The sequence below is a fragment of the Rhinatrema bivittatum genome, chromosome 4 (genome assembly GCF_901001135.1).
Source record: "Rhinatrema bivittatum chromosome 4, aRhiBiv1.1, whole genome shotgun sequence".
Lineage (NCBI taxonomy): Eukaryota > Metazoa > Chordata > Amphibia > Gymnophiona > Rhinatrematidae > Rhinatrema > Rhinatrema bivittatum.
The window spans coordinates 233,633,869-233,655,795 of record NC_042618.1 but is presented as its reverse complement, the minus strand read 5'-3'; the positions used below and the strand labels follow the sequence as shown (position 1 = coordinate 233,655,795).

General features: G+C 40.3%; 1 protein-coding gene across 15 annotated transcripts in view; it reads left to right on the top strand.

Moving 5' to 3' along the window:
• The window catches only part of ERC1 (ELKS/RAB6-interacting/CAST family member 1), a 1,001,239-nt gene that overhangs the window by 832,730 nt on the left and 146,582 nt on the right, over positions 1–21,927 (top strand). For all 15 annotated transcript variants that reach the window (XM_029599916.1, XM_029599915.1, XM_029599914.1 and 12 more), the window contains one exon: positions 3,561–3,708. In XM_029599916.1, coding sequence (XP_029455776.1) covers positions 3,561–3,708 — 148 coding nt within the window. The remainder of the gene's footprint in view (positions 1–3,560; positions 3,709–21,927) is intronic.

Genomic DNA, 21,927 nt, shown 5'->3' with positions numbered 1-21,927 from the left:
ATCAGGCTCTTAATTCTAAAACCAGCTCTTGAAATAAATCAATAAAAAAGTTCCTAATACCTAGAGGGCGGTAACTTACTAACATACCAACTGGAGCCGCACATTGCAATTTAAGTAATAAACATTCACAACCTGATGGGGGAATCAACTAACAAATATACCATAGGTATGTCATTTCATGCAATACGGGTTACTTTTCTCCTCCTCCTCGCTTACTCAATCTAACTTGTTGCAACAGTTGGAAGCAGAAAAACATAACAGCAGAAAAATACCACATGGCCTATCTTGTCTGCCAGTCCACCGCTGGTACTCATCTCTCTGATCCCTACCAGTCCCTCAGAGATCCCCCTATTCTTGTCCTGTGCTTTCTTGAATTCAAATGCTGTCCTTGTCTCTGCCACCCCCACTGGGAGGCAGTTCAATGCATCCGCTACCCTTTCTGTAAGGAAAATATTTCCTTAGACTACTCCTTTCCTTTCACCCTCATCCCATTACCTCTCAATTGAAGTCCCACCAGGTATATTTGGGAGGAAACCACAGTAGCCTCTTCAATCATGTAAGTCTATAATATAAACATATGCTGATTGTTCTGCTGATTTTAAATCATAAATAATCAGACCTGGAATTGAATAGAAGGGTAGATTTTCCCCAGCCCCTTTATCCATTTTACCTAAAACTTGTACTCTAATATCAATAGAGACAGCTTCATTAGAACGTCCAGGAAGCAATGAATTCCCCTCCTTTTAGATGACCACGGAATGTTGTCTTTGTCTTAAAGTTCAAATAAAGCTTGCTGTAATCCCATAAGAGTAGAGTAGACTATCTGATTTTGATCAGGAGGACCTAAAATAAGGCTCATCTGCAATTCTTTCAGAGAATTATTATTATAATCAAGTAAAGATCCCTAAGTAGTTGCTGTGCAAATTGCTCACAAAAGTGGAAGCCACAGGGATAAAAATAAGAATACATTCTGTTTTGTTAGGCTTCATTGTATCTTAGTTATCTTAGGCAAAAAAAAAGTTGTATATCTAGTTTTCAATAACACATATGCAGTTTGTCAGCTACTTGTGATTGCCAGTACACATATACACCATAGACCAGAGTGCAATTGTTGAGCTTTTAACTTTTTATGCATCCTTAACCACCTGATTGACATGGTAGGTTCGAGATCCTGTGATGTCAGGAAACCCCAAACTACTACTGCCACTACAAAGGCTTAGAAAGTGGAGATTTAAAAATAACAGAACTGGTTCAGTATTTGTTCATGACATGAAGTTACAGTAGTTGATAGTTCTGAAGAGATTTGAATTTATATTACACATATGATAGAAACTCTTATGCAAGGAATTCATTTTGTCCTCTCATGACAGGTAATGAGACTGTAGATTGCAATTCAAATCAGAGTGAAACAGTGAGACTACACTGCTCTTTTCTACTGAAGTACAACTCTGATCCAGTTTTGTAAACTTTTGATTTAAGACTCCAGTGTTCTATAAATGTTAAAAAAAAAAAAAAAAAAAAAAGTTTACAGTTTTAATCATTCAAAGTAAAGCAGGTTAAAAACAGTATTAAAAATTAGTATGATGGAAAAGGAGAGAGGGAGGGTGATCCCAGCTCATGGAAAAACTTTTTAAACATAAGTAGATTAAAATTCAGCCTTGGGGATAGGGAGTATAAAAGCAGGAAAAATGTTTGCTCATAAAATCTGAAAAAAAAATAAAAAAAACACAACGCAAAGCTTGGATGTGTGGGGGGAGTATAGCAAAATGAATTTATTACCCAGTTCATACTATGCTGAGCATAGTATGAACTGGGTAATAAATTATTATAGAAAAATATGGAAGGTTTGCGAGATGTCATCTTAAGCATAACCAATATTTGAACTCTAGTGTAAAAGGTTTAGGAAGAATAGACCAAAATTACAGAATATGAGTACTTTTTGAATCTAACACTCTTAATTAAAAACAAAAAAACTCCCAATATAGTGCCATTTGCTTCATGAATGTAACAGAACAATATCCCAAGGTTAGTCGGTAAACCAGGTTTCATCCATGTGGAAGTATTCGTGAAAAGATGCCTCTGCCAGGTTCATGCAAGTCATTCAAATCTGTGTCCCCTGTGACTGAAGTATTGCTTCAGCATTTCATTGCTATTCCAATAGGACTGTCATTGTTGGCTTACTTCAGAGCACAAGTTCACTTATTTCTCTATGTATGTCTGTCACTTAGTGTATACAGTTGATCTTTAGCTGACAAAATGCCCTCATCAACCTGTTTGTTGACAAGGAGGTAATAAGGCACCAAGCACTCATTGAGACTGAAGGGCGCCCTCATGTCGGTTCCCAGTTAACCCCATTGCCCTCTGTCATATGCCTCTTCAGTCTCTGTCTGATAACAGAAAGATATAGGCCTGTAGTGTTATCTACATGCACTTCTAAGAATCCTGCACACACCATAAGAAAGTCAAGTCTTCTTTAACTCAGAACAGGAGCCAGAAAACCATGCAGGAATTCTGTATGGTTATGGCACACACATGGCTGTTCCTGAACTCCCCCGCCACCAGAATTCATGATGGGCCTTGGCTTATCTCCACCCACCTTCACGCCTCAACCTCATTTTTTATCCTAGACTAGTCTTCATGATTTGAGGTTTTATTATACAGAATGTCTTTGCAAGACCCAGTCCTGTTATGGTCAAAACAGAAGAGTGCTACTTGTCAATTATATAAGTTTATTACTTTATTTTGTTTACAGAAAGTATAATATAAGTGAAACAGACTACACATTAGTTGGTGATTTTCCCTTGCAGTGTGGTTTTATTATCCATTCTATAAGCACTCTCTAAGATGAAGATATAATTGCTAGATAAGCCTGCAGAAATGCAGAATTACCATGGAGTTGACCAAAGCCAGTCTCTTGGTACTACCAACAGAGGTATGAATATCAAAAACACAAGGCATTCTGCCCCAGACAGAAGCAAGGGCAGGCACCAGAAACCTAATTCCCTACTTGTCTGCAGGTGGTGTCCATTCCCTGCTTATATAGTATGTGGCACTCTGACTGTGGTATGCACTCTGAGGATGAATTGCGCATGTACATCTGTCTAACACAGGGCTTCCAAACCTGTTCTGGTGAGTCCACAGCTAGTTGGGTTTTCAGGATGTCCACAATTAATGGAGGTAATTTTCAAAGGAGTTATACATAGAAATGTAACATACCATTGTAGCAATTTTCAAAACCCATGTAACTGCGTTCAGTGCACTTAACACAGGTAAAACCTATTGACAATTCAATGGAAAATATTGTAGCAATTTTCAAAAGCCATCCTACAGGGGTAAAGTACATTTGCACATGTAAAACCCAGTTTTAAACATGTAAATGCTTTTGAAAATTACCCCAATATGTATAATTTAGATTTGCATATACTGGGTCTCCAATGTGTATGCAGTTTTATTTCAAGCATATTCATTGTAGATATCTTGAAAACCTGACTGGCTTTGAGATCAATAGGACAGATTTGGGCAGCCTTCTCTAACAACGTGTTTGTTTGTCTTTCTTTTAGGCAGGAAGCACTTCTCGCTGCCATCAGTGAAAAAGATGCCAACATTGCTCTGCTAGAGCTGTCATCCTCCAAGAAGAAGAAGACACAGGAGGAAGTGGCTTCTTTAAAACGGGAGAAAGATCGCCTGGTGCAACAACTTAAACAACAGGTAAGCACTGGGGAAAAGCAGATGGGACAGATCCGGGAGGCCGCAATGCAATCATTCAAATTTCATTTAAGCTAATAATGCTCTTTTGGCATTAACTAATTTTTTATATGGACAAATGTGGTAGCTAGAGTTAGAGGTGACTTTATCTTACCCAGGGGGTCCTAGTAGTCCAACAAATGTTCATTTCTTAGGGTAAATGTATAGTTAATGAATATTAAACTTTTATTTGTCTCTTCTCCTCCCCCTCATCCTATCTGTCACACTCTTATCCTGGCCTCCTTATGGTTTCCTGCATGACTACCTGAATTGATGCAGCACAATACTTGGACCAAGTGTTCTCAAGTGATACTGCAACAACCGGACCTAATGTTCTCCCCTGTGATTTCCGGCTGACATTTTCTTAGTGTACTAATCAAAATAACTTTTGTATATATACCAAAACCTCTCTACGAGCATCGAGCCATGTTCCTTCTCATAACTTTATAAGATCCTTTGTTGATCATCTTAACTTCATAAGAACAGACACCACATGGGTTGTTCTGCATTGTAAATGAAAGCGTTAAAAAGTGGTTGTGGGTGAAAGTAATTTTAACTAATAAGATCAGCAAAAAAATATGGAAGACATCACGCAGACACACAGGTGCAACTGAAAAATCTCATTTTTATTTACATCACCGGGGGGACGACGACGACGACACACTATTATTTCCATCACTTGAAGGATTTCCGTCAGCAATAGGTCACTTTTAAGGGGTAAATCACTTCTCTGAATGAAGTGTACAAAACGTTTTGCTTTGTACCTGAACCTTCCCACCTGCACTATGGATCAGCAAAAAGCCATCATGGCCCGTTCAGTTCAACGAAAACATCAAACCGAACACAGCATATAAATCATTTTTTATGTAATCCTGCTTGCTTAGTTTCATGTCTTGTTTTGATGTTCTTTGTATGAGGATTTTGTTGGGGAATTGCTCTGCTTTTAGCAGCTTGCTTGCTGCATGTTCCTGCTGGAAGATCTGTCACTGATGAGAGTATATTAACCTCAGGATTTGGCTGCAAGTTCTCAGTTGGTATCTGCACTTGGTTCTCTCTCCTAGTTCACTATTAAGGGATTAATTTTATTGTTGTATTTGTTATATTTGATGTACTGTATTGAGGAATGATTATAAACTGCTTTGGGTCCCCTTCAGAAAATAGAATAGAAATAAAGTTTACATTACTTATTCATAATGCCAATTTTTTATTGCAGATTTTTTAAATTTTTCCAATTTTTTTGTATATACAACATATTAATTTCTTTTTAATTACTTCATTTCTCCATTTCAGTCTTTTTCCTTTTAAACAAGTTCATTCCTTTGTCTTTGTTTTCCTTTCTTCTCTCAGGCAGTTTTTATCCTTTCACCTCCTCAGTATCTCTCATCCTTTCTTTGTTTCTCTATTTCCTATTCATTCTGCCTTCTTTCCATCTACATTTTTATCCTCCTACCATCCATCCCATGAATGCGTCCATCAGACTTCTGTCCTGTCCTCTCGTATACTCTCTTACCCCCCTTTACACACTTCTGTCCTTCCTGTGAATTCTTCCATCTATTTTCTCTTCCTCCCTCACACTTTCTACAGTCCTTCATCCTCTCCATGTCCATCACATTGTCTGTCCAATTCACCAGCACCTTTGTGTATGTATTGGTACCTTACGGTTCAGCTGTGGAGCCAGCAGCAACTGAGAAGTTGAAGTCCACATTGCATAACTCTTAAAGCAGAAGTCAATGTAACCAACTTGGAGCAGCAGAGGAGTACAGTAGAGGAAGAGGGCTGTGAAGTGAGCCAGCGCTAGGCTTTCAGAAGAGATGCTGCACAGCCAGAGAAAAAGTTAAAGGCAGTTAATGACCCAGTTTGCAGCAAGGCCTAGATTCTGTAGCCTTTACTATGGTAATGGAATCTCGGAAAATTGGGGGCCTTGACCATAGATGTCATTGGTATCTTGTTCTTGATTGACTGAGATGTCCTTAGTAACTTATAATTAACAATTAATATGAGGAATAAATCATAAGATTACTTATTTCAGTCTTAAGATCTCAGCACTATTCGCAGGGCAGGTTTAAGCATTAGGCAAACTTGGTGGTTACCTAGCGCGTCAGCTTCTGGGGGCAGCAAACAGCAGCAGCAGTGACAGCAAAATGATAGGTGCAGACAGCCATACAAACTCAAAGAACTATCAGTGCTTTTAAGAATTTTGTCTTAATATCTTTTGTGTGCACAACAAACAACCACATCAGATATTAATTTACACATAGTTTTGTTTATTTTAATGTTTTAGGTTTAATGTTTTTTTCAAGTAGTATGACTCAGCGTGTGTACCCTTCTGATGGGTCCTGTTAACTCTGTTGGTAGGACTTAGCCTTTAATGCAGGAAGCAGGAGGGGAGGGATTGAGGCTGGAGCTGATAGAGCAGAGAAGCAAAGAGCTACCCTGCTTCAAAGTCCAGCCTCTTCCTTCTTTCCCCTGCGGGGTAGAGGAGGAGAAGAGAAGAGAAAACAGGAGAGAGGTGAGAATGGAGCAGACAGAGAAAGGCTATTTAGCTCCCTAATCCAGCCTCTCCACTCTTGTCCTTCAGAGAACAGGAGGAAAGGGGGTGATGCTGGAGTGGACAGTACTTGGAATATATCAGTTTAAGAAATATACTTCTCTATATTTGTATATTGTTCAGCTTAGGAGGAAATGCATTTCTGTTTCTCATTCTCTGGTTCAGTTTTTGCCTGCATATTTCTGTTCATAATTGTGGTCACTCGTTCTGCATTTCTGTGTTCTTCCCTTGTGACCAAGGTGAAGTATTCTGCTAGTGTGTAGTTTCTGTGGAGGTATATGTAGCAGTCCAACGAGGTGTATTTGTGCTTTAGAGCTCAGTGCACTATTTGCAGTGTTGCCTTTTCATAAGTGGGGTCGATTCTTTTTGAGTTCTGAGAATTAGTGCTATTTTGGTATGGCAGATAGGCTATATAGCTTTTTATAGGGCATTGTGTTACTTTACAGAATTGTGGTAATGGAATGAGTTTGTGTCACTGTTACTTAGGTGACAGAAAATTTTGAATTTCTTTTGTTTGGTGAGTAGCAAAGGGAAACATCCTAGTTCATCCTAGTTAGCCATTTCAGAGATTACCATTAATCAATGCAACATGGATTTTTTAAAAGTTTAACAAAGACAATAATAGTACACTGAAAAAAAAAAGGCATATACTAAATTCACACCAAAATTAGATAGCTCTTCAACAAAATCCAGATGTTATGCTAATTGAAGAGCTATCTAATTTTAGAGTAATAGTTTAGTGTATGTGTGTGTGTACATATATATATATACACACAAAAATTATTCATACATTTATATATTTCTTGATCTTTTTATTTGCAGTCTAGCCTCAAAAATCACAAATAACACATTCATCAATCATTGTAAAATGATTTCTGAAACATTTTATATTTTGTGTCTATGTATATACTGTGTGTGTGTGTGTGTGTGTGTGTGTGTGAAACAAAGTTTAGTATTTAAAAGTATGATGTCCAATGTGTTTTCACAGGATTGTTCTAGGAGGGATGGGGGTGGCATGATTGTTAAGATTAATGATCGAAATCTCAAGTGGAGGGAACTCTAGGCTTGAACCCTAATTGTTGGGGGGAGTGCAAGGCTGAAAGTTTGTCTGGCACTCCAAATACACTTGCATCGGTTTGACAATCCATTTTAATCTCATAGTTTTGGCAGAAGAGTATAACACAAGATGGTATTCTTAATGTATCCCCTACGGTGTATAATGTCTGTGCTAATAATCATAGTCCTACCATTAAGCTTAGGTAATTCAATAGTGTAATTCATTTAGCTTGAATTCTTGTGGTGGTCTGTTAGTAATTCAGTTAAAGGAAGATGACCCTGCATTTCAGTAGTCTGTATGGGCGGAGACTGAGTCATTGAGGCAGATTAAATCTCTGGATGTAATCTCATCTTCCTTTTCCAGAATCCTTGGCCCATACTCCGCACGGTGAAGACCAGGAACTTACCTAACACGTTTTTTAAAGCAGCATGCCTTTTTTGCTAAGCTTTGGATGAGAAGGGAGGTAGTTTTAGAAAGCAGACATTGCAGCAATGTTGTTTTAATTTAAAATCTCTGGAATGTGCCCTCATCCAGATCTTATTTCCAAGCCATGCTAACCAGGATTTCCCGTAACCCTATGCAGGGAAGTGAAATGCTAACTTCAGGTGGGCTGTCTGCTTCATTGTGGGGCTCTTATCATTAAGGGGAAGAAGGGAAAACTATGAGGGCAAGGGTCATCCGTCAATGTGGTCCTGATTTACTGGTCCCCCTGGGTAGTTTGTCTCTGACTCATTTATAACAAAGAAATGGATTTTTTGAGAGAGAGGCCTAGATATAATGTTTAAAAAAAAAAAAAGAAAAAAAAAAGAAAAACTGAAGGTTGGCTAACAAAGTCCAGATGTGTTGTGCTAAGTGCCAGCCAGTTTGTTTGGCTTGTACATCCTGTGCCTGCAAAGCCAGTACCTGCACAGAGTTAAATGGAAATAAAGAGAAGGCCTGGGACTCCTTCCAACTACCAGCAGCGAGTCAGAGCAGGCTGTTTCTTACGTCATTCATTTGCTTTTAATGATAGGGAAAACAGCCATTATGAATGCAAGCAGTTATGAGTTCTAAATGGATTGTTAGAAGGGTCTTTGCTTGTTTGAGTCTTTGAGAACTGGTGTAAAGACTTACACTATTAAGGTCATGGGTTGTGTCTTTAGTTTCAGTGTTTAGTCTAACACAGATGTCATTGTAACTTAGCTGAGGTGTCCACATGGTTGATATGGGTTTGGTTTACATAGCAAGTACTCATTTTCTTAAGTATTCTACTCAGTTAGTATCACAGATCTGATAAAAAACAAAAAAAACAACCTGTCGCAGTTTAGTTTGTTTTTGTTGATGCGTAATAACAGGATGCTAGACTGAATCACTTTATATTGCTATTTTTTGTACTTCAGGGGAAAAACTGTGATCTAAAAGACCAGCACTGTACTTTTTCTAAACAAGCCAGCAAACTACTAGCATTTCAGCTGAGAAACTGTCATTTTAAGCAAAGATGTGCTTTGTTTGCAATTTTTAGCCTGCGGTAACATCTCCACATTATTGTAATTACTAGACTGCTGAGAAGTTTGAGCTTTGTACTCTAACCTGTTAGTGATGAAGGAATCTATTACAAGCCTTCAGCCATCAGAAATAACATCTTGTGTGGCCTTTTCTGTTTGACATTTACAGGGGGTTAACATCGTATGCATCCATGCCCTATGGGCTTATGTACATCCAACCCCTCCAACTCCACCAGTAAAATTACTTACAGCATAACAGGCTTGCAGTGCAGGTGATCAGAATCAAAACAATGACCAAATTCAAGTATGCTTGGGACAGACGCAAATGAGCCCTGGTGGCAGGGGAAGGGAGGGCGAAGAGCACAGATTAAAGTAGTACTGGTGACAACACAGTAGCCAGGCACAAATGGAGAAGACTGGGGGAACCAAGTGCTCCTTATCTGCCCGCATGATCTTTCACCTTTAAGACATTATAGAAGAAAAAGTCATTCCACTGATGCCTATCTTATTGACCCTATTTGAAAGAATGGCCAGCATTTTACTGGAAATATTCTAGATTTGTACGTCTGCATTTTCTTGAATTCTTTGAATTGGCCGAATATATTTTGTTTTATCAATATGGTCAGAACTTGTAGAATGTAAATTTTAATGATCAATGCCAGCTTTACTGAGTGGGGTACTCAGGCATTGAGGAGGGGTGGAGGAGATTTCCCCTCAATCTTCCTTGTCCAGACAATGCCCCCTCTCCTGGCATCACACACCCCACCCTCACTCACTTTAAGAGTTGCTACTGCTCTCCTCCAATAATGACACTGCAGCAACTTCAGCAAGAAAGTGTACTGCAGGACTTGAGAGTCCTCATGCCTTCAGAAGCCCTGCAGTGACCCACCCCCTTTTCCCTCATGGGCTTCCTGTTACTTTGGAGAGCCTTGTGGGGGTGGGGTGCCACAGATCCTCTGAATAGGCTACAGCTTGCAGGCCCCGTGCTGAATTTCCTTTCTGACGTTACTGCAAGGCTGGCACTGATAGTAGCGTGGCTGCAGAGTCTGATCAGCAGCATGGCAGTGGCAGCCCTCTGGCACCTATAAAAATTTGGCACCAGAGGCATTTACCTAGGATGCCTGTGCCTAAATCTGGGCCTGGTAATTATATGCTCAAAAACCATGGACTCTGCTTGCAAGGGCACATGCACAGTGTTGTACATTCCTATCTACAAAGGAACGTAGATTAATGGCTTATAGGATTTGTTTTGTATTTTATTCCTTTTTTTTTTTTTTGGTGCCTGGTTGCTTCCTGATATTCAGTATTGTGCACCTTTTGTCAAGAGCCTTAATTTGCAGTCATTTAAAGGGTATCCCCTTTTTTATATTTTTCTTTTCCTCCAATGTGGCTTTTGAGGTTTTGGAGGGTGAGAGGGAGGGTCTTCTGAGCTGGCCTGTGCTTTTGAAAACAGGTTAAGGGAGCAGAGGGCTCGGGATGCTATGGCCCACAATTACTTAACATTCTTTTGGGGGATGTAAAAAGTGGCTGACTGGTAGATTATATGTCACAGAATACACAACAGACTTATTTACAAGTATAGAAATTTACTTATAAGTCTGAGAATAAGCAATAAAAGCATACAAAGCATAATAAAAGCAATAAAAGCATACGTATTCTTCCAGAACAAAATTTCCAACACCCTGGCTAGATTGCCAACCAACCTTAACTCACTGCCTTGGAATACCCTCCACCCACGGAACACAGACATAAGCTTGGATTCCTTTGACCCTACTCACACTTTAGAGGTGGAAAATCTGATAAAAAGATTAAACCTTCGACCCATCCTCTAGACCAAATACCATCCAAATCTCTGATTCTCATACCAGAATACATCTCCAAATATCTAGCCGATATTATCAATTGTTCCCTCTCACAAGGAATATATCCGGATGCTCTCAAAATGGCCACACTCAAACCCTTACTCAAAAAACCGAACCTGGATCCAGATGACCTTAACAACTATCGCCCTATATCAAATCTCCCGTTTGTAGCCAAGATCATGGAGAAAATTGTAAATAAACAACTTTCAAATTATTTAGAAGACCATAATATTCTTCACCCATCACAATACGGTTTTCGAAAAGAACACAATACCGAAACACTCCTCATCTCACTCCTTGATCAAGTTTACATTGGCTTTGATAAAGGACAATCATTCCTCTTAGCTCTCCTTGACATCTCTGCAGCTTTCGATACCGTAAATCATAATACCCTTCTAAACCGGCTATCAGACATAGGTATTACAGGAGCAGCTCTTAGTTGGTTCGACTCCTTCCTTAGTAACCGAGGCTATAAGGTCAAAATCAAGAACAAGGAATCCCCTCGCACCAACGCCCCATTCAGAGTCCCCCAGGGCTCCTCCTTATCGCCTACACTGTTTAACATATACATTCTCCCTCTCTGCCATTTACTCACAAACCTGAAACTCAAGTTCTATATTTATGCAGATGATGTTCAAATTTTAATCCCAAAATCCAACTCACTCGAATCAACACTCAAGTTTTGGGACTCACATCTGCAAACAATCAATCATCACATCTCAAGCCTCAATCTGGTGCTCAATACTTCCAAGACAGAACTATTACTAATCACTCCAGAAGGCAGTCCCTTTCAACACCAGCTACAGACCAACAGACCAACATACAAACATCCCACGCTAGAGATCTTGGAGTCATTATTGATAGTCACCTGAACCTAAAGCAACTTATAAAACACACTACAAAGGAGTGCTTTTACAAGTTACAAGTACTCAAAAAAACTCAAACGGCTCCTATTCCATTATGATTTTAGATCTGTCCTCCAAGCCATTCTGTTTTCCAAAATCGACTACTGTAATTCCATTTTGCAAGGACTCCCGGCCTCTACTGTAAAACCCCTCCAGTTACTCCAAAATGCAACAGCGAGAATTTTGACGAATACCAATCTGAGAGCGCATATCTCTCCCATTCTAAAAGATCTTCACTGGCTCCCAGTACAATTCAGGATTCTTCATAAATCACTTACAATTATCCACAAATATATTCACCATCAGACCCCCCTACATCTGCTACACCCCCTCAAACTTCACTCATCGGCTAGACCTTTAAGGGATGCCTACAAGGGATCCTTACATGTACCTCCAATTAAAGTTGTACAACATTCAAATATCAGAGACCGGACATTCTCCATCACAGGTCCCTCCATCTGGAACGCCATGCCTCCGGACCTTAGGCAGGAATCCTGTCTACTAACATTTAAAAAGAAATTAAAGACATGGCTGTTCTGCCGAGCCATCCCCGACACCAGCCCAACAGTCTGACTTCAAACTGTTCTAGCAATTATGCATATAAAAAAGCTCTAAATCATGTATATAAATTATTATAAGGACGTCTACAAGTTATCATGAGGACTGCTCCTTGCCTCCCTCATATACTCATTGTATATTATACTCTTTCTTCGTGCCCCTTCTTATTTCCTACTCCAAGTTAACACATCCTTGTTATAATGTAACTTTATACTCCTTCAAACTGTCTCTTGTTATTGGTTGGTTATAGTTACTGCTTGTTCGATGTAAACCGAGTTGATTTGATTTGTATCAAGAAAGCCGGTATATAAAAGCCTTAAATAAATAAATAAATACAAGATTACAGTTTGTATTAAGGAATATACACAAAAATACTTCCCCTCACAGTTCTGAGTGTGAGTCTGAGATATCTTTGGAAATACGGGAACACAGCACCAGGAAACCAGGTACAGTTCATCAAGGCACATCATTAACAGGAGAAAATCATTGGGGAAAAAAATGAGGCATCTTTTTCCACTGATATTTTTTGCCGTTTGATTGGTTATAATAAATATTGATGAATTCCCAGGGAAAATAAAACCTGAAAACAAATATGCATTTGTTGTTGAGATGAACTACATTATGGGGTAGATTTTTTTAAAAAGCGCAATCTCGTACTTTTGTTTGCGCAGCAGGCGCAAACAAAAGTACGCTGGATTTTATAAGATACGTGCATAGCCGCGCATATCCTCTAAAATCCTGGATCGGCACGCGCAAGGCTGCCGATTTTGGGCAGCCGGTGCGCGCCTGCCTCCGTTCCCTCCGAGGCCGCTCTGAAATCGGAGCGACCTCGGAGGGAACTTTCTTTCGCCCTCCCCTCACCTTCCCCTCCCTTCCCCTACCTAACCCCCCCCCCTACCTTTATCCATGGATTTACGCCTCCCGGAGGGAGACATAAATCCACGCGTGCCAGCAGGCTGCTGGCGCGCCGAGACCTGACCCGGGGGCTGGTCCGGAGGGCGCGGCCACGCCCCCGGAACGCCCCGTGCCAAAACCACGCCCCCGGGCCCGCCCCGAAACACCGCATCCCGCCCCCAAAACGCAGCATCGTTCGGCCCCGCCCTGACACGCCCCCAGACACGCCCCCTAAAAACCCCGGGGACTTACGCGGGTCCCGGGGCTCTGTGCGCGCCGGCGGCCTATGCAAAATAGGCGCGCGAGGGCCCTGCTCGCGTAAATCCAGGCGGATTTACGCGAGCAGGGCTTTTAAAATCCGCCCCTATGTATAATTATGACCAAAAAAATGTATTTGCTGTTATATTGACCGAGAATATGAACATTGAAACAGAATGGAATTGTTGACCCAGTAACTGAAAGCTGATCTTATAAACTATTGTAATCTTATTTTGGAATGACTGTATATAAAACACCTAAATAAATAAATAAATAACTACTGATAATGTCCAAAAGCTTTTCCTCTGAGCGTTCTTTCTGTGATTTCAGTTTGTCTCATGTTGCTCTTTTTAAGTTAATTCTTCTGACCTTTGCTCTAGTTTCTTCTCTGGGCTACTCCTATGTGTTCTTGAAGCCCCAACTGTCTGTCCTTATCACATTAGCAAGCAGTTAGGTGTGCCCAAGTGGCTACTGTCCTATTTTTTTCTGATATCTGTACCGTTAGCCTCCTGAGTAACTGCTTTTTAACATATCTAATCTCATGACTTGTTTTTTTGTTACAAGCAGGCCAGGAAAATTGGCATATTTATTCTCAGAACTTATAGGCCTTATATCAAATAATTATACTAGTAATATTGGTGATTCTATCATGGTACAAAATTCTTCATGTAAACTAACTAGCTGCTTAAAATAATTTCTCACAGGGGATTGGGGGAAATTGGAAACAATGGCCCAATCTGATTGTTGTTTAATTGGGAGGGGGAGCGCAAGAAATGAGAAATTGGGCCTGCTGACTCAGAAGGATTTCTTTATTTTGTTAGTTAACTGGCTATAAGTTGAATATAACCAATTAGATTTAAACCTATCCAAGTAAACTTACCAGGATAACTTTAGCCAGAGATATTCAGCTGGTGACTTGTCCCACTGCATATCTGTAACAAGTTATCTGGTTAAGGGGGGTGGGTTAACTTTAACCAGATAACATCCACTCACAAGCATACCGAATATGGACTTCAGGTTGATTAACAATGAGTTAGTGTATACAGTATAAATCTGAAAGTGACAAAAGCTCCAGTCTCACATAGAAAATTATGTGGTGGTGGGACAGATCCTCCATATCCTCCCGTATACTGTAGGAGTATAAAAAGAAATACAAATATGTTTGATTTTATTCCATTATGTATTAAATAATGTTATTGTCATTGCTTATTTACCTTCATTGTATTACTTTTATATTTTTTTGCCACAACTTCTCTCCACACATTCCTTGTCTTGTGGTCAGCTTTTTGCTTCTCCTTTGTGCTAATTCACAGCCCGATACTGTAAAACCGCGGGAGAGCGGACGAACGCCCGCTCTCCCGGCGCACGCACCGGCCCTTCGCCGGTGCGAGCTATCCAGTATGCTCCAGCATGCAAATTAGGCGACGCGGTGCAAACGAGGGAAAGGAGGCGCTAGGGACACTAGTGCGTCCCTAGCGCCTCCTTTTGGCCTGGAGCGGCGGCTGTCAGCGGGTTTGACAGCCGACGCTCAATTTTGCCGGCGTCGGTTCTCGAGCCCGCTGACAGCCACGGGCTCGGAAACCGGACGCCGGCAAAATTGAGCGTCCGGTTTTCGGCCCGACAGCCGCAGGCCGAATTCAAATTTTTTTTTTTTTTTACTTTTTTTTACTTTTGGGGACCTCCGACTTAATATCGCTATGATATTAAGTCGGAGGGTGCACAGAAAAGCAGTTTTTACTGCTTTTCTGTGCACTTTCCTGGCGCTGGAAGAAATTAGCGCCGACCCAAAGGTCGGCGCTAATTTCTTAGAGTAAAATGTGCGGCTTGGCTGCACATTTTACTTACTGTATCCCGCGTGCATACCTAATAGGGCCATCAACATGCATTTGCATGTTGAGGGCGCTATTAGGTGCCGCGGGTGGGCCGCGTGTTTTCCTCCCCTTACTGGGTAAGGGAAAACACGCGTCCAGAGCAGGCTGACAGTGCGCTCCGACGGAGCACACTTTACTGTATCGACCTGTCAGTAGGTCTGGTCATTGTATTAATGAATGCCTCTTTCTCCTGTGAAAATAGTATCTGCACAATAAGGTAGCCTAAAGCAGGTTATATTTCCTGAAACTAGACAACATAAGAGTTCAGGTATGTAGAGAGAAAATTTCTCTTTAAATATTTCACTACCCAATATTGCCCTTGCCACTGTAGTTCTACATGTTTGCTCCATTTTCAGAGGGATTATAGGTAAATACTACTACTTAACATTTGTATAGCACTATATGATATATGCAGCACTGTACAAGCATACAGAAAAGAGAGTCCTTGCTCAATAGCTTATACTCGAATAGGACACAAGCCTTGGGGCATTTCATAAAGTAAAAGAAAATGAAAGTTAATAATGAGGCTAAAAGCAATCAGGCCTGTGATTTAAAAGCAGCCTCAAAAAAGGTGAGTCTTTAGATGGATAAATGAGACCAGGTATTCTACAAGTTTTACATTAATCTCAAAAATAGAGATACATGGTTTTCTTAGGCACATTTGTAAGAAGAATACTTTATTCTGGTTTAAATATTTAAAGCCAAATTTTCAAAGGCCCGAGCACGCAAACACCATTAGCCACTGTCCCTGGGAAGCTGGCCTGCTCGCAGAAATTGCTTCTGTTCCAGAGGAACAGTAAATAGTAAAATTAAAAAAAATTGGGGTTCGGTTTAGGGGGAGGGGAGGAGAAGGGAAAGAGGGAGGTAGGTGTAAGGATAGGAAAATTCCCTCCCAGTCCGCTCCTTACTTGGAGCGGACTGGGAGGGAATTTTCCTATCCTTACACCTACCTCCTACCGCATGCTTACACCTACCTCCTACCGCACCTTACACCTTACACCTTACACCTACCACCTACCTCCTACCTATCCTTACACCTACCACCTACCGCATGCTTCTGCTAACTAGAAAACTGAAGTTTGCACTTAGTTGAAGAATTGTGCCATGGTGCATAAGGAAGGTAATTTTCAAATCGCCAGCATAGCAGCAAAGTCTGTGTACACGCACAGACTTTACCAAGTATTTTCAAAGCAAACTTGTGTGTGTAAGTTTGCTTTGGAAATACCTGGGTAATTGGTCGAGTATGCACATACGCTGATGTGTAAAATTACACCTCCTGTTCGGAGAGTGCTGTGGGAGCATACTTATTAAAATCAGAAATTATGCACATAAGTGTCGTCTCCACCCCCTGGAACGCCTCTGCTCAAGTTGCCAAAAAGTACACACATGACCAATATACCTGTGCACTTTTATGCTCCCTCAGCCCTAGGCTATTTTAGTACAATAATTTCACAAACAAAACTGGGTTTTATGCATGTTAATGGCTTTGTAAGTTACCCCCCAAAAGTCTTGCTAACTCAGATTTAGAAGAACTGACTCAGCAAAGCTATAAAAACAAAAAAACGGTATTTTAAAGATCAATAAAATTACTAAGGTGAAAGAGTGCTGGGTGGCTAGCCACAGCATTTCTCATTTTCAGATGAGATTAGGAGACCAAAAAACACAGTGGACTAGTGGTTTTAAAATGCCTTTAGGAGGGTCTATATTTCATTTGTGGGGGTATGTTTCAGCAATAGATGTTGACATTTTTCCAAAATTTTATATTTTCCCAAAAGTTCACTCAGAAGACAAATTGTCCAATGAAGAGACACTAAATATCCAAAATAAAATAGTTGCTGTAACTTCTAACAAAAAAGAAAAAAATTTCATTTAGCCCATAGAAATGCTTTCCAAATAAAGAAAAAAGAGGAGAATGGAGAGGTTGCAGCAAAAAAAAATGATCAACAAAAGAAATAAGTAATAGGAACAAAAAAAACACTGCTGCTGAGTCATAATTTAACTTTCTGCAAGTAAGAATTGCAGTAAGGTATTAACATTAATTCCTGTATTCATCTGAAAGTAGATCTTAGAGTAGATGTTAAACTCTGGAAAAGATATTGCTTGTGAATTGGATCTAGCCTTTAATAAATGACTCTAATTGCTCACATTCTGCAAAAATGTGCTTATTTCCCTGATAATTAATGTTAAATTTACAGGTGAATTTTAGCAAAAAATTCACCTCCCAAAAGTGCTAATTTGAGAAAGTGAAACAAACATTTTCCTCTTGCTCTGTATGGCCCGACCAGTATTGCAGAATACCCATGTATTACATCCAAGAAACTGTTGCGATAGTATTAATATTAACCCTTTATCAGGCTCAAAAGAAAAGGTGACCAAAAGAGTTGCAAGAGGGCGTGAACCTCTTCTTGCAAAGTTTCTAGCATCTAAGATTTTTAATATGTTGAAGGAGACTCAATTATCTCCTCCAGCTTGGGGAGTACCCTTCACTACCTTAACTGTTGGTACATAGAAAAATTTTACTTTGGGAGGAAAAATGTAAAAATGCTTATACATTATTAAGGGAGCAACACTGGACTTATGAGTGGGTAGTGGATGCATGGAACATGGTGGAGACAAAAATGATATCTAAATTCAAGAAAGCATGGGATAAATACAGGGGATCTTTGAGGGGTGATGGGAATTGTAAGGGCTTGATAAATTGAATGGATGGGCCATATAGTCTCTCTTTCTGGCATAATATTTCTGTTTCTAAAAACAAAAAATATGCCATGCTTAGTTCAGACCAAGGTCCACTGGACCCAGCATACTGACTCTGACAGTGGCCAATGTGGGTTACAAGTACCTGGGAGATCCCAAAAGTAGATCTAATTCTTCTTGCCCACTCCCAGAGAAATGCAATGGCTTTCCCTGGCAAATAATTGTGTATAGACCTGTTGTTCACAACTTGTCCAAACCTCTCTCAAGCTCTTCTGTGCTAGTCACCTTTACCATGATTGTGCACTGAGTGGAAAGGAACTTTCTACAATTTGTTTTAAATCTGCTGTTAGTTTCATGAAGTACCCCCTTTTTTTTAGTATTATTTGAAAGGATAAAGAACTGTCCCCTATTTACTTATTTCATCCCACACATGATTTTATAAACTTATATCCCCTCTCAGTAGTCTCTATTCCAAGCTGAAGAACCCTAATCTGTTTAACCTTTCTTCATATTTATTGCCCTTCTCTATACCTTTTCTAGGTCCATACTAATCATCTTTGAGATGGGCAGATTAAAATTGCTTGCAATATTCAAGATGCAGTCACACCATGGATCAATACAGAGGCATTGTGATAGTCTCTGTTTTATTTTCCATTCCTTTCCAAATAATTCCTAATATTTTATTTGCTTTTTTGACTGCCACCACACATTGAACTGAGGATTTCGGTATTGGCGGCAAGGACTCAGAGGTCCTTTTTGTAGGTGATGACTCTCAATAAGGAATCTAGCACTGTGTATTTGTAGTTGGGATTATTTTTCTGTATGTGTATCTCTTTATAGTATCCATATTAGATTTCCTCTTCCATTTAGATACCTAGTCTCGCAAGATCCTTCTGCAGTTCCTCACAATCTACTGGTGTTTAATGATTCTGAATAATTTTTTTGTCACCTGCATATTTGATCACCTCTCTCTTTGCTCACTTTTCCAGATTAGTAATGAATATGTGAAGTAGCAGAGATCTCTGGGCACCCTACTATTGATCTTTCTCCTTTTAAAAAACAGACCATTTAGTCCTGCTCTCCATTCTCTGTCTTTTAACAAATTTCCAGTCCACAGTAGGACACTGCCTCCTATCCCATGACTTTTTAATTTCCTAAAGAGTACCATGAAAGACTTTATCAAATGCCTTGGGAAAATCACCGATATCCACATGTTTTCTACCTTCAGAAAAACCATGTTGACTCTTCCCCATTAACCTATGTCTGTCTGTATGGCCAGAAATTTTGTTAGGATCAGGAAAGGCAACAACGTGCGTTGTTTTACATTTTCAAAACTGAACATGTTCTTTTCCTCAGAAAAATTACCCCAGAAAAAGCAGGGGCAAATCTCTGCAAGTTCTTTCTCCTAAGACAGTTTTTAGAGGGAAAGTATGCTTATACTTTTTCCTCTGAAAATTGGTGCAAAGCCTGCAGGTAAGAATGTACCAATGAGAATAGTTTTGAAAATTGCCCGATTAGCTCATAGCTAACTTTATGAGCATACATGGGTATTTTCATCATTGCATGCCAGAGAGACAATGTAAGATTGGTAGCTAAAAGAGCTGCACTAGTTGGGAATGCAGCATTCCTATTAAGAAAGAGACTGGAGAAGAGGCTAAAGGAAGTTGTGGAAGGAAACATTCTACAGAATGTGATTTTACAGGCTGAGTGAAATGAAGGAGAATGATACCAAAGGGGCAGAAGGACATGTGAGCATCCTATCATTGCCTCATATAAATGCTACATCCTCAACACTCATTGTTAATGATCTAAAATAATCACGCCAACTGGTATCTGCTAATGGGGAAAAAATGGCCATAGTACTTAAAAGCAGTGTTAGCCGTATTCTTCAAAATATCAACTTGTAGATTTCTTAGCTAAGTTGCAGGTTTTATTTGGTTTTGTGCTATTATATGTTGTTTCTTACATATACACTGGTTATTTTTTTGGAGGGGGGGGTTAAGATATGTACTTTTTATTATGTTAACACCCTTTAAAAAAATGCATTTACCTAAATCTGCTCCTTCACTGTTCATACCATCTTTGTTCGATGTGATGTCTACATAGGGTTTTGATAAGGATCAGCAAAGCAGTATCTCTCTGATATAGATTTTAATGGAGAGTGCTTTCAAAATTTTAAACCCGAATGCCTCAGAAATTAAATACAATTCAAAATGGAAATAAGCAAATGAATGGTTTGTTTTAACTGAATTATTTACATTTTTCTATTACTTTTGCTTTCAGTAAATGAATTTATGAATGTGTGCATCAACTTCATTTTTTTGTAGGGATGTGCAGAGGCAACATTTTTGTTTCCATTATTTGTTTTGCAGGTCACCTCCATTTGTTTGGTTTGCTCCAAATGAAAAAAAAAACCCATTTATTTATTCCCTTTGTTTTTTCATTTCTCATTAAAATTAGTGGGAGAAACAATGCAGCTTATTTTGAGTTTCCTAATTGGGGTTTTCTAATCAGTTATAATGAAAATTGTGGAAGAACACTCCAGGCACCAAGACGGTAGCCAGAGTAGCATCAAAAGTAGCTTAAGGGGCAAAAGGGTACCCGCAGTGGCAGTTCTCCAAGGCACCGTGAGAGGAGCAAAGCAGCAGCAAGAGTGACAAAAACCCCACAAGGCTTCAAAAGAGGGCGCCAGCAACAAAGGCAGCACGAGAAGGGCAAAGTTGCACCAAGAACGGCATGAATATCCTAAGGAGCCGTGTAGGGTGAATGAAGCAGCAGAGGTGGCATAAAAAAAAGGCCCAGAGGAGCACAAAGAACGGCATGCAAACTCCAACTCACCATGAGAGATTCAAAGCAGCCACTCACAGTAGTAAGAACACCCCCAAGTGAAGAGTCTGAAGTATAGCAACAAGACCCCCAAGATGATACAGCAGGAAGACCCCCATAGTGTAGCGTCAGGAGTGTGGCATTGGCATTACAGCTTCTGCAGGACAGAGGAGCAGCAGCAGCACAAGGACAATGAAAGCACTACAGCTGTGCTAATTGTCCCTGAGGCTGCTTCTTTTGCTCTGCTGTGTGTGCTTCGGTTGGAACAGAAGTGTATACATTGGGAGAGGAAGCAGCAGCAGCAGCCTGAGCATGGGAGCCAACTTTAAAAAAAAAAATGGTTGGGAGGGGAGTGCTAAATTCAACACAAATTACTCTTTCCTGGACATTATGAACATGTTTACTTAAGAGTAGGAGTACCCAAGCAACCCCAGAACTAGCATCTATGGACATGGGAAATGAGTGCAACTCTTACAGTCCCATGCTGCCATTGCTATAAGGAGAAAAAAAGAGAAACTGTGAGGGGGGGGGGGAATAGAATCAATGAGGAGAGGAGAGCTAAAGAGAGAGGAAGGGGAAAACCAGAGAAGAGGCAATGGAGGAAGAGAAAATCCAGTGAGGAAGGAAAGAAGGTGGAAGAGGAAAGAGAAGAGCCTAGAGTGGGTGAGAGTAAATGATGGGGGGGAGAAAGGGGATAGCCATATGGAGAAATTGTGTGGTGGAAAGTTAATGAAAGGTATATTGGAGGAGGAGAAGACAAGAGGGGCAGATGATGAGATGAGTGAGAGGGACATGACTATGAGAGAAGTAAAAAGAGTGATGGAAGGGAGAGATATGGAGCAGTGAGAAGAGAGGATTTTGAGAGACAGATATATACAGAAGTAGCGAAAAGCAAAGTAAATGGAAAGAGGAGCCTAGAACAGGAGGTACAAGATAACAGGAAACAGACTGAGAAAAATATGATTAGAATAAAAATCTAGACAATCAAGATACAAACATTTTGCAGCAGATTTTAAAAGGCTTATCCGTGCCAAGCCTATTTTGCATAGGCTTGGCGACGCATGCAAGCCCCGGGGTGGGGGCGTGGCCAGAGGCCTCCGAAGGCCCGCTAGGCCGGGGGATCGCGCACTGGCACTTGGCCGGCTTGCGCAACCTGCGCCTGCCTCAATAATAAAGGTGAGTGGGATTTAGGTAGGGCTGGGGGGGGCGGGTTAGATAGGGGA